The 10,481-nt window shown below is 55.4% G+C and overlaps 1 protein-coding gene across 1 annotated transcript; it reads right to left on the bottom strand.

The window, feature by feature from the left end:
* Positions 1-5,712: 5,712 nt before the first annotated feature.
* On the bottom strand, positions 5,713-8,124 carry Arhgdia (Rho GDP dissociation inhibitor alpha). The gene is made up of 5 exons (XM_051182112.1): positions 8,018-8,124; positions 6,480-6,775; positions 6,183-6,259; positions 6,032-6,095; positions 5,713-5,947 (listed from the first exon to the last, which is right to left on the bottom strand). Exons 2-5 carry the CDS (start codon positions 6,751-6,753, stop codon positions 5,748-5,750), a joined length of 615 nt encoding a protein of 204 aa, XP_051038069.1. The 5' UTR covers positions 6,754-6,775; positions 8,018-8,124; the 3' UTR covers positions 5,713-5,747.
* Between the last annotated feature and the right edge of the window lie 2,357 nt (positions 8,125-10,481).

Raw genomic sequence — 10,481 nt, forward strand, 5'->3', positions numbered from 1 at the left:
TTCTGACTGGAGACTTTTCCCACGCCTTCCACTCGTCTGCAAGGGCCGCGGCTTGGCCCCTGCCCGGCCCTGCGGCTCCTGATTGGCCGAGAGATGCGCGCACCCTGCGCGTTTCTCCGTCGAACGTGGCAGGGGGCGGGGCCCCGGGCCCTTGGGTGGAGCTACGCCTGCGCCTCCCAAGCCCCTCGTGTTGCATTCTGACTGGACCGCGTTTCCGTACCGGCCCCGCCCCCGCGGCGCCGCCCGGAAGCCGGGTGGCGCAACTTCCTGTCTGCGTGCGGCCCGTGCCGTCCCTGCCCGCGTCCTGGGCGCTGTGCCTCCGCCCGGCTCGGGGTCCCTCGTTTGTAGGCTGCGGCGGTTGTCGCCAGCCAGTGGGCGTCGCGGTTCCAGCCAGGTGTCCCCGCAGGCTGCGGCACGTTTTTCGCTTTCTTTGTTTGCTTGTGGAAAGAGGGTTTCTCTGTGCAGCCATTGCTGCCCTGGAGCTCACGCTGTAGACCAGGCTGTCCCCGAACTCGCAGAGATCCTGCTGCTTCTGCCTGAGTGCTGGCGTCAGAGGCGTGCACCGTCTCCGGACCGGGCGCTGCTTTTCTCTGCTTGCCTGTCCGCGGGAATGCCGCCCCGAGACCTCTGCGGAGCCGAGCGTGCTCCAGACTTCGGAAGCCCGATGGGGAAGTGGGGGAATGGCGTTTGTGTGCGTCGGTTTGAGTTGAATAATGGAGACTTCGGCTTATGTAAAACCGGCCTTTAGGGTTACATTCGAGACTCACATTTTATCTCGATTTGTTTCGTCTCCTTTGGGGTTTGGTTCTCTCTAGTCCCCCGGCTTACTTGCAACCCCTACTGGCCTCGAACTTGACGCGATACTAATAGCCCCAGCCTGCTGAGTGCTGTGGTTACAGTTGTGAACAATCCCTGTCAATGTTCCGTTCACCCTTCTTCCTTAGTTCTCAAGGCCTGTCACCAGACTTCTGCGTGCGCGCGCACACACACCCCACCAATGTTCTACTCTTCCCTTCTAGCAGCCTACGCCTTTGCACTTCTGTAACAGTCCTGGCTGCCCTGGAACTCTGTTTGCTTTGTAGACCAGGCTGGAGTCGAACTCACAAGAGATCCACCTGCCTCTGCCTCCCGAGTGCTGGGATTAATGGCATGCGCCACCACCGATGCCTAACTTCTTTTTTGCACTTTCTACTACAAAAACAACCCTGAGAGTTAAGGGTCATAAGAAAAGGGAAACACTCCCATATCATAGCAAATATATATATTGACTAATAACATACTGCTTTCAGAAGAGGTGAAAACCGAAATAGTCTTTTGGGTTTTGATAGTTTCTTTTGAGACACTGTAAGTGAGGGCATGTGTCACCTTTCCTACCTGGAACTCCCCTTAGAGTTTCTTACCTTAAAGACCAAGTTCCCTGTCCCTACTGCATCCAGTGACCCCTGGGAAACCTTCGTGTGTCTAAAGGGTAGCTTTATAGGCCTAGGAGTGCTATGCACAAATGCACTCTGAGGACACCCTTTCCTCCCCAGTCCAGCAGCAGCTGGCCTGGTGCTCATCCCTTTCTCTGCCTAACTGAAGTGCCTGGGCACACTCCTGCACAGGCCACCATCTCCCTTGACCTGTTTTAATAACCCTGATTTGGACCCAAGACAGAGTTTAGGAATCGGCTGGCTGGTATGATAGTTTTCTCTTGTAATACCAATATAAGAGAGAGTGGGGTGAATAAATTATTTGTTTTGTTTTTAAACCCCCCCCCCAACTCTGTAGCCCTATTGCCTTGGAACTCACTGTGTAGACCAGTGAGGCCCAGAACTTTGAGCATTCCTTCTGCCTCAACCTCCTACATTGCTGGGGTTACATGTATGTTCAACTACACCTGGTGAGTACCAGGAACTAAAGGACAGCATGGGTTACTTGAGACCTTATCTCAAAAAAATAAAATTTCATGGTTTTGGTTGCTTTGTCTATGGAAGGGAACAGAGTTGGGGGGACAGGTGAGTATGATAGTTTAAAGACAGCTTCCCTGCAGGGCACAGCGCAAAATACAGAAGAAATGGGTCACCTAAAGAAGGCATTCCAGATGTATTCAGATTGAAGTAGATAGGATGGATCCCTGGGGGCTGTCTGTGGCACACCCAGGATGGATAAAGCTCTCAATGTAGGCAGCTACCCCATCTGCACACCGGGGTAGAGCTGCTGGCCATGTGTGGAAAAAGAGAACCAGCTCTGAAGCATCAGTCTCCTGTATGATCTCGGAATCTTAGACTGATGAATGTCCGCCCTTTCTGCATTGGCCTTCTACACAGATTCAAACAGGCGCAACAGTGGGTTCTTGAGAAGCCAGAGGAGGCCTGAAATTCTTGGGCCCTCAGGGTTTGTTGAGTAGTCAAATAACATAGTTATTATGTCCCAACCCAAGAATGCAAGTTGGATCATCTGAACATCTATGGGCTGCAGTCTATGGGCCAAGCTGGTAACTTAGCTGTTTCCCAAGGCTTGTCCTATGCCTTCTAAGAGCAGCTCTCGCTGCAGAAGAGGTAGTTAGGACATCATAGTGTCCAGGTCATGCAAGACACACTGGCTGTTGACATATTTCTCTAGCCATTGGAAATCCATCAAAGTGCCCCTCAGTTAAAAGTATCAGCCAGGCAGTGGTGGTACACACCTTTAATCCCAGCACTTGGGAGAATCGGGCAGATCCCTGTGAATTCCAGGCCAGCCTGGTCTACAGAGTGAGTGCCAGGAGAGGCTCGTTCCCAAGCTACACGGAGAAACCCTGTCTCAAAAACCAAAACCAACCAAGGCTTACGTTATTGGTCGTTTTTTGATTATTAATGAGTTTTCAGAACCAAGCAACTCCATTTCAGTTTGTAGGCTTGTCATGTCCAGTAGAGTAACAGTGGGAAGTAGGACATGTATGTAACATGGTCCCATGGCTATAGTGGCTTTGATTGGTACAGGATGGTGCTGGACATGGAGAATGTTCCTGTAAATCAAAGTAGCTGGTGACCGTACACACCACAGAAGCTGACTGCTCCTTAACTGGTACTGCCTACAACCTATCACCTCCCTCAGGGAAGGAGGCCTGTCTGGAGGTGGCCGAGAAGCTAGAAACCTGGGAATTCCTGGGAGTCATGGGTAGAGGGAAGTTGGTGGGGAGGACCCTGTGTGTACCTGTGGCTCCTGGGTGAAAGAGATCAGGTGTTGGGACACCACACTGCAGGAACAGGTTGTATTGAGATAGGGAGATCTAGTTAGACTTGGGACCTAAGCAACACGTCACGTACTTTATTAGGCCAACCTAAGTTAGTCCGCACAGGGAGGAGCCAGAGCAAAGTCCTGCACACTTGGCACTTAGGGTCTGAGTTCACAAACCTACTAGGTAGGACAAATCTAGAGTTGTAAGATTAAGTTTCTTGGTCCAATGGGAGCTTCAGAAGCCCATGCTCAATAAACAGAATAAAAATTTTAAGGAGTCGACTGGCTGGCTGGTCCTGGGCTTAGCTGTGAGCTCAGGGAAAGTGCCTCACGCTGCTCTGGCCTCACTGAGTGCCGGTGTGAGGAACAGTTCTGGGAGGCTTGGATCAACAATTTGGCTGCTAACTGCAAGGAGTCACTGTATCAGATGTGTGCCCTGCAGAAGGGCTGGCTCTATTCTGTGGGCTTAATGGATCTGGAAAGGAAGGCCGACATGACCCTGACCCCTGGTTTATGATCAGCTGTCAGTGGCAAGACAAAAAGGCATCTCCTGAGCAGCTCCAGTAGTTTCCCCCAAAGGCAAGCGCAGGAGGGCTCCAGGAAAGCAGCTGACCAGTACCAGCTGCATGCATAGTACTTCACTGAACTTAATTAGAGGGTGCTTTTCAAAACTGGCATCAGGCCAAAAAGGGAAGTTTCTGGATGGACTCCTACTGGGTGTTCTCTGGTTACTGTACACACACATCCCTGTAAGGGCAGGGTGGAGCTTTGAGGTTACTAGATGTCTTTCATTCCATGTGCTCAGAGGCAGACAAGTAATCCTGCCTCCTTGTGGTGGCTGTAGAGGGATACGCAGGAGCTAATGCTGTATTGATTAGAGCTCAGTGGTAAGCTTCCCCGTAGTGCAATGGTCCTGTCCCTGTCTGTAGCCTTGTAGGTGCTCTAGAGAGATGTGGAGTGACCTTCCATGGTACTGACTCCTGTCCCGGCCAGCTTTGCTAAGACATGGAACACTTCCTCACCAGGCTGACCTTCACACAAGTTGTGCAGACCCGGATAAGCTTCTCAAACATCTAGGTCTTCCAGCAGGGTTCGTATTCTGTAGCCAGCTCCCGAGATGACCCGAAATGAACATATCCAAGGGTGGTATGCAGTGCTCCAACACTAAGGGCAGGTTCCTGCTAAGACATGCTGACCCAAGCAATCCTTCTCTATGTCCAGGACCAACACTGTGACACTTAACTCCAATCCCAACTGCCAGCAGTGGTATAGATTTGTAAGTCATGTCACCCCTGGGTCTAGGGTAGCAAAGATACAACAGCTGTTAGCAGCAGATAACCTTAGCCAGGGAATCTGACCTGAGGGACCGCCACCCTCCACCAGAGTCTTGCCATTCCCTCCAAACCCCACAAGTAACATAGACCACACCACCCCAGACTCCTTCAGGGGTGTTTATTTCCCAGTCAGAAGAGAAGCAGGGACAGGCTCCTCTGCCTGTTGAGGCCTAGGCCTGGCAGACACCACGCGGGGACAGGGAGGGGAGGGGAGGCACAGGAGACAGCTCCCAACTGTGTGCACTTGGTCCCACGTTTGTCCTGGCTGGGTCCAGGGAGGGCCTGCCCAGGGTTGGTGGCACCAAGAGCCAGGGCAGAGGCATCAGGCCAGCTGGCCCAAATGGAGGCAATAAATACTGACAGGCCAGGCACGAGGTTCAGGCCATAGGGCCCAGGTGAGACAACTAAGGCTCGGCTGGCTTTGTCCCTCAGGGGCTCTCTGTGGGGACAGGGGCTTTGAGTGCTGCCTACAAGGACAGAGAAGGCAGAGGAATGAGGCACCCTATCCTGCCTCCTAGATGGGGCTGGAGGCACTGAGATTTGGCAATTGACCCTCCCCTAGCTACTGGAGCCACCCCCAACCCTGGCCATTGGGAGGGGGAAGAGCTGGCCAGGCCTCCCTGGGTGGGTCACCAGGATGGGGATGGCAGACATGGCAAGGACAGGGAGACCACATGCTCATGCAGACAGGGGAGTTAGGAGTTAGCGACGGCCCCCAGCACACGCTCCACATGTTAAGGCATCATGGTTAGACAGTGACGGACAGAGATGGATGGATGACCTGGCCAGGGCGTGGTGGGGCTGGAGGACAGACAGCCCAGCCCTTCCCCGTGCTGAGCACTCTATCTCAGCTGGGGCAGAGACAAGGTGGGCTGGGCAACCCAGACAGTGTTCCATTCCATTCTAGAAGCCAGGGCCTGAGGAAGGGGAGACAGAGGGAACCTGGAGGGACACAGCAGACTGGAGGCCTGGGCTGAAACCCCTCCCCCACTGCACAGGCAGAAGCAGCAATGTGACACTGGAGACCACAGGGGCCTGCAGGCGGAGGTGGAGGAGGGGCAGACAGAAGAGCTGCCTGCTGAGTGGACCGGGAGGAGCGGAGCGGCGAGGGAGGGTCCTGTCAGCACTTTGGTTTGGGGTGGGTAGGGGTTTAGGGTGGGGCATGTCGGTCCTTCTGTCTGTCCCTCGCCCTGCCCGCCTCCCAGCTGGAGCTCAGTCCTTCCACTCCTTTTTGATGGTGAGATTCCACTCCCAGGACAGGTGGTCAGTCTTGTCATCGTCTGTGAAGCGGGACTTGATGTTGTAACTGCCCCGAGCAAGCATGCCTTTGGGGGCCTCCTCCATGGGCGTCAGGAACTCATACTCCTCTGCCCGGGGCCCATAGCTCCCAACCATGTAGTCGGTCTTGTCAACTGCAGGGCAGCAAAGGCAAGGTTAGTGGTGATGCCAGCCCTCCCCAAACCCGCGGGCTTCCGCTGAGAGCTACGCCGACTTACTTTTGACCCCTTTCCTGTATGTGTGCTGGATGTACTTCATGCCTGACACGATCTCTCTGTTCACCTGTGGGGACAGAGGACAAGGGTCAGCTGGCTCCCCGCCCTGCTCCTCTGCCCCTCTTTCCCGGGTCTCTCAAGCACTCCACTTTACCCGGAAAGAGATTTTTATCCGGTACTCCACACCTTCCTTCAACACAAACGACTGTTTCTTGAAGCTCTCCAGGTCACCTGTATTGGGGAGGAGGCACAGCTGACTGCTGGGAGGCAGTCCACCCTGGCCCCCACCCTCATTTTTGGCAGCCCCTCCCATGACACAAAGCAGGCCTTGGAGAGCACCTAGCTGCACTTCCCCTCTGTTCCACCAGAGGGCACCAGTGCAAAAAATTATTTTTAGGGGCAGCGGCTGGATGCCAGCTGGCCCCACCCAGGGACTCCAATACCCACTCACCTGTCAGGTCCAGTTCTAGAGGGCCCGGGGAGGTGCTGCACACCAAGGTCAGGCGGGTCACGATGACGTTGGGGACATTGGGGTCTGCAGAGACAGCCACTCGGCCCAGTAGGGCCTCCTTATACTTTCGAAGACTCTCATCGTCCTTGTCCAGTTCCTGGATCTCCTGGATGCTCTTCTGGGCTGGGGGCTTGTAGTTGACAGAGTGCTCATCTTCCTCATTCTCAGCCGCTATCTGGGCAAGCTGCTCAGCGGTGGGTTCCTGCTCTGCCATGCTCACCTCTAATCTGGAATACCTGTGGGTGGGGAGTGAGCGGAACTGTGACAGCCTGGATGCATTCTAACATAGAGGGACCCTGACACCTGCAGGAAATGATGGGGGTAGCTGCACCAGGGAAACTCTTATAAGGGGGAGATAGGAGGAGCTGCCACAGCCCAACTAAAGAGGCTCTCATTTGAGAGGGCTACACCCCAAGTACACCATGAAGCAACAACATGGGGACCACAGCCCGCTCCTCGGAGAAGCAAAACACCGTTCCTCCCCATCAAGGATGAGTAGCATCCGGACCAAACTGAACTGGGAGACGCAACGCTAAATCCAGTGGGTCCTGCTTCTGACCCTAGATGCCCAGGCTCTAATCCCAAGACACTCTCACTGGGTCACGGAGAAAAGTTCTCTTAAAACGGGGATGCTCTGTGTCTTAGCCACGTGCAGGACAAGGGTCTGTTCCTTCCTGCCAATGGAATACTATCCTAAGCTCAACCGTGTGGCGACCGCTTACACTCCCAAGAGTCCGAAGGAGATGCTAAATATGCAAGCCTGTCCTCCCTTGTGAGGGTCTGCAAATGCAACTTGGGGGCTGTGTGCACCGCTTGCAAATAAATCTCGGGAACCTGTTTCTGGACCCTGAGACTGAATCGTCAGTGGCGGTGCAGAACCAACCCGGACGGAAGCGCCAAGGGTGGCTTTCAGTTCCGCAGATTCCCCAAATTGTCTCCCAGAAACCCACTCGAATCCCTGCAGGCGATGCGATGCGCGGTGGTCGGGGGACAGCCCGGCCGGCTACAAGGCCGTCGTCCCCCTGAGCGGCGTCCGCCAAAGAAACAGATAGAGCGGTGGTCCTTCACCGGGAGGGTCCAGGCGACCCCGCCCGACGCGGCCAAGCGTGGCCGCGGGCGACAGCATCCAGGGCGCGGCCCGCACTTCCGCAGGGCCCGCAATCCCGGCGGGGCGGGGCGGGGCCGGGCCGGGCCGCGCGGCGGGAGGGAGCTGCGGGCGAGGCCCCGTGCCGGACCCCGCCCGCGCGGCCTGGGGTCGGGTCCGCGCCGCGCCCCGGCACCTGGCGCCCAGGCCCGGGCAGCGGCGACCCTTCGGGCCGGACCCACGAGCGCCCCCGGCCCTGCCCGGCCCGGCCCGGCCCGCCCCGCCCGCCGCCGTGGCCGCGCCCCGCCCGCGAGCGCCGCAGCCGCCGGGGTCTCCGCACAAAGCCAGCCCCCTCCCCTCGCGCGCCGCCCCGCGCCGCCCCGCGCCCACTCACCGGAGGCTCGACCGTCGCTCTCGCGCTCCCTCCCGCACCAAGTGACGAACGTCGTCCGCCGCCCGCCGCTCGGACGGTCACTTCCGGGGTCACAAGACTTCCGCTCTCGCGGGCGGGCGGGCGGGCGGCGGCGGGGGCGGGGGCGCGCCATGCGCATGCGCCGGCACGGGGGGGGGCGCCGCGCCGCCGCCATCTTGCCCGGGGCCTCGTGGGCGCGCCCCGCGTGAGATCGCGCCCCGCGCCGGGGTCCGGGGCCTCGGGCTGGCGAGGCCCGGGGCCCCTTGCGTGCCAGGGCAGCAGCGCGCGGCCGCTCTGGCGCCCAGGGTCCCGTGCTCGTGCTGCCGCCGCCCGGGCCTGCCCCATTGTCCCTGCGATCCTCCGGGCTCCGGGTAACGCAGCGCCTGGGCTGGCTGGCACGGGCCGCCTGGAGCTTTGCTCTCGGGCACCGTGTGCCCTCGGGTTCAGGCCAGGACCTCCCCCCTGTGCGCCTGGCCGCGGCCTTCCTGCTGAGTGGCTGTGCCTGCAGCCGCGCTTCCTCCTTCTGAGGATTCGGTTCCTGCTCCTCCAGGCCGGCTACTCCGCAGCGGCTCTCCCCAAGGGTCGCCTCGCGCTAAGAGGAGGCAGGAACTTGAGGGAGTCGACGGGAATTTCTATACTCGGGTCCCACCAGAGCCATCCCTGCCCGCTTAAGAGATGACATTAGGGAAACATCCGCCCCAACATTTGTCTTAACAACGTGTATGGCCTCGTTACTTCGCCCAAGCACTTGTATCCGCTGGACACACGATCGCCAGCTTCGAAGCCAGCCAGGTGTCCTTTTAAGCTCAACTATGCCATGCAGCAGTTTTGTCTAAGGAATATGATCTGCAATGCCCTAACCCTGCTCCTCTATAGCAAACTATTTAAAAACCAAACCTGTCACCCCTTGACTGCCCTCATTCTGTCACACGCACGCACACACACACACACACACACACACACACACACACACACAGGTGTGCCCAGGCGTGAATCAAGCTAGCTTTTCAGGAGACTCGAAGTCCTGCACCCGGATGGGGCTGGTTTATTGAACTCTGACCCACCCACAACTCCCTAGTTTAAAGCACTTGACTCCAAGTGCAAATCTTCCAAAGCGGCTTCTTTTTTTAACTAAAGAAAAAAAATATATATATATATATGGTTTTTCAAGACGGGGGTTTCTATATGTAGCTTTGGAATCTGCCCAGGAACTTGCTCTGTAGACCAGGCTGGCTTCGAACTCACAGAGGTCCGCCTCCCGAGCTGAGATCAAGGGTGTGTACCACCACCTGACTTTGCTGTATTTTAGATTTCTGCGTATTAATGTTTCACCTGCACGTCCATCTGGTCACCGTGTGTATGCAGTACCCACAAAGGCCAGAAGAGGGCAGCTGGAATTGGACTAGTGAGTGACCACATGAGTGAGTATTAGGAATTGAACCTGAGCTATCATCTCTCCAGCCTACCTCTGTCCCCAAGGCTTTTTCATGGGGTCTAGGTATGATGATTGACTTTTGAAGAAAAAAAAAATCAATCTTAAAAGCCCAGTAAAGGGCTGGAGAGATGGTTCAGTGGTTAACCCGAGTTCAATTCCCAGCACCCACATCGAAGCTCACAACTGTAACCGTAACTCTGATCCAGGGGATCCGATGCCCCCATAGAGACATACATGGGACAAAACACCAATGCACATAAAATATAAATAAAATATAAAAAAGCCCAGTAAATATTTTCCCCGATTGTATTTATTGTGAATTCTTTTAGTTTGCATCATAATTTGTAAGATTTGAGTGCTTAAAATATATCGATGGAGGGTGGTGGTGGTGCATGCCTTTACTACCAACACTCAAAGGCAGGCAGGTTTCTGGGAGTTAAGCAGGTCTACAGAGCTTGTTCTGGAACAACGAAGGCTACACCAACAAACCCTGTCTCAAAAAAAAGGGAGGGAGAGAGGGAGATAAAAAAAGAAAGAAGGAAAAGAAATTGACAGAGGCTAGAGAGATTGTTCTGCAGTCAAAGTCACTTGCTGCTCTTGCAGGGAAACTGGGTTCTGTGCCCAATACCCACATGAGTGTTCACAACCATCTGTGACTTGTTTTTGAGGCTGACACCCTCTTCTGGCCCTGGAAGGCACTGCATGCACATGGTGCACTTACATAAATGCAGACCACGCATAAAGATAAAACCTTTGAAAAACAAGCAGACCCTGATGGCTTCCAGGTGTAGCTCTTGTGTATAGTGTCTGCCAGCCCAGATTACAAAATCAAACCAAACAAAGGGAACATACATACATTACAATTGGTCTGGGGATTGCCCTTGTTAGCCCTTGGGGTGGCTGTAACAAAACACTATAGACTGAATGGACTACAAACATACATTTGGGAGCTGAAAGCTCTGGATCTTGGCGTTTTCTAGACTGATATCCTTAGACAATCAAGTAATCGCC

Source organism: Phodopus roborovskii, unplaced genomic scaffold (assembly GCF_943737965.1).
Source record: "Phodopus roborovskii unplaced genomic scaffold, PHOROB, whole genome shotgun sequence".
NCBI classification, from domain to species: Eukaryota; Metazoa; Chordata; class Mammalia; order Rodentia; family Cricetidae; genus Phodopus; species Phodopus roborovskii.

What these genes read in the sequence shown, in the direction of transcription:
- Arhgdia (XM_051182112.1), bottom strand. Translation starts at nt 6,753, where the DNA reads ATGGCAGAGCAGGAACCCACCGCTGAGCAGCTTGCCCAGATAGCGGCT. An exon ending in GGATAAAAATCTCTTTCCGG is followed by an intron (nt 6,096 to 6,182) that starts GTAAAGTGGAGT and finishes CTGTCCCCACAG; the next exon opens with GTGAACAGAGAGATCGTGTC. An exon ending in ATACAGGAAAGGGGTCAAAA is followed by an intron (nt 5,948 to 6,031) that starts GTAAGTCGGCGT and finishes GCTGCCCTGCAG; the next exon opens with TTGACAAGACCGACTACATG.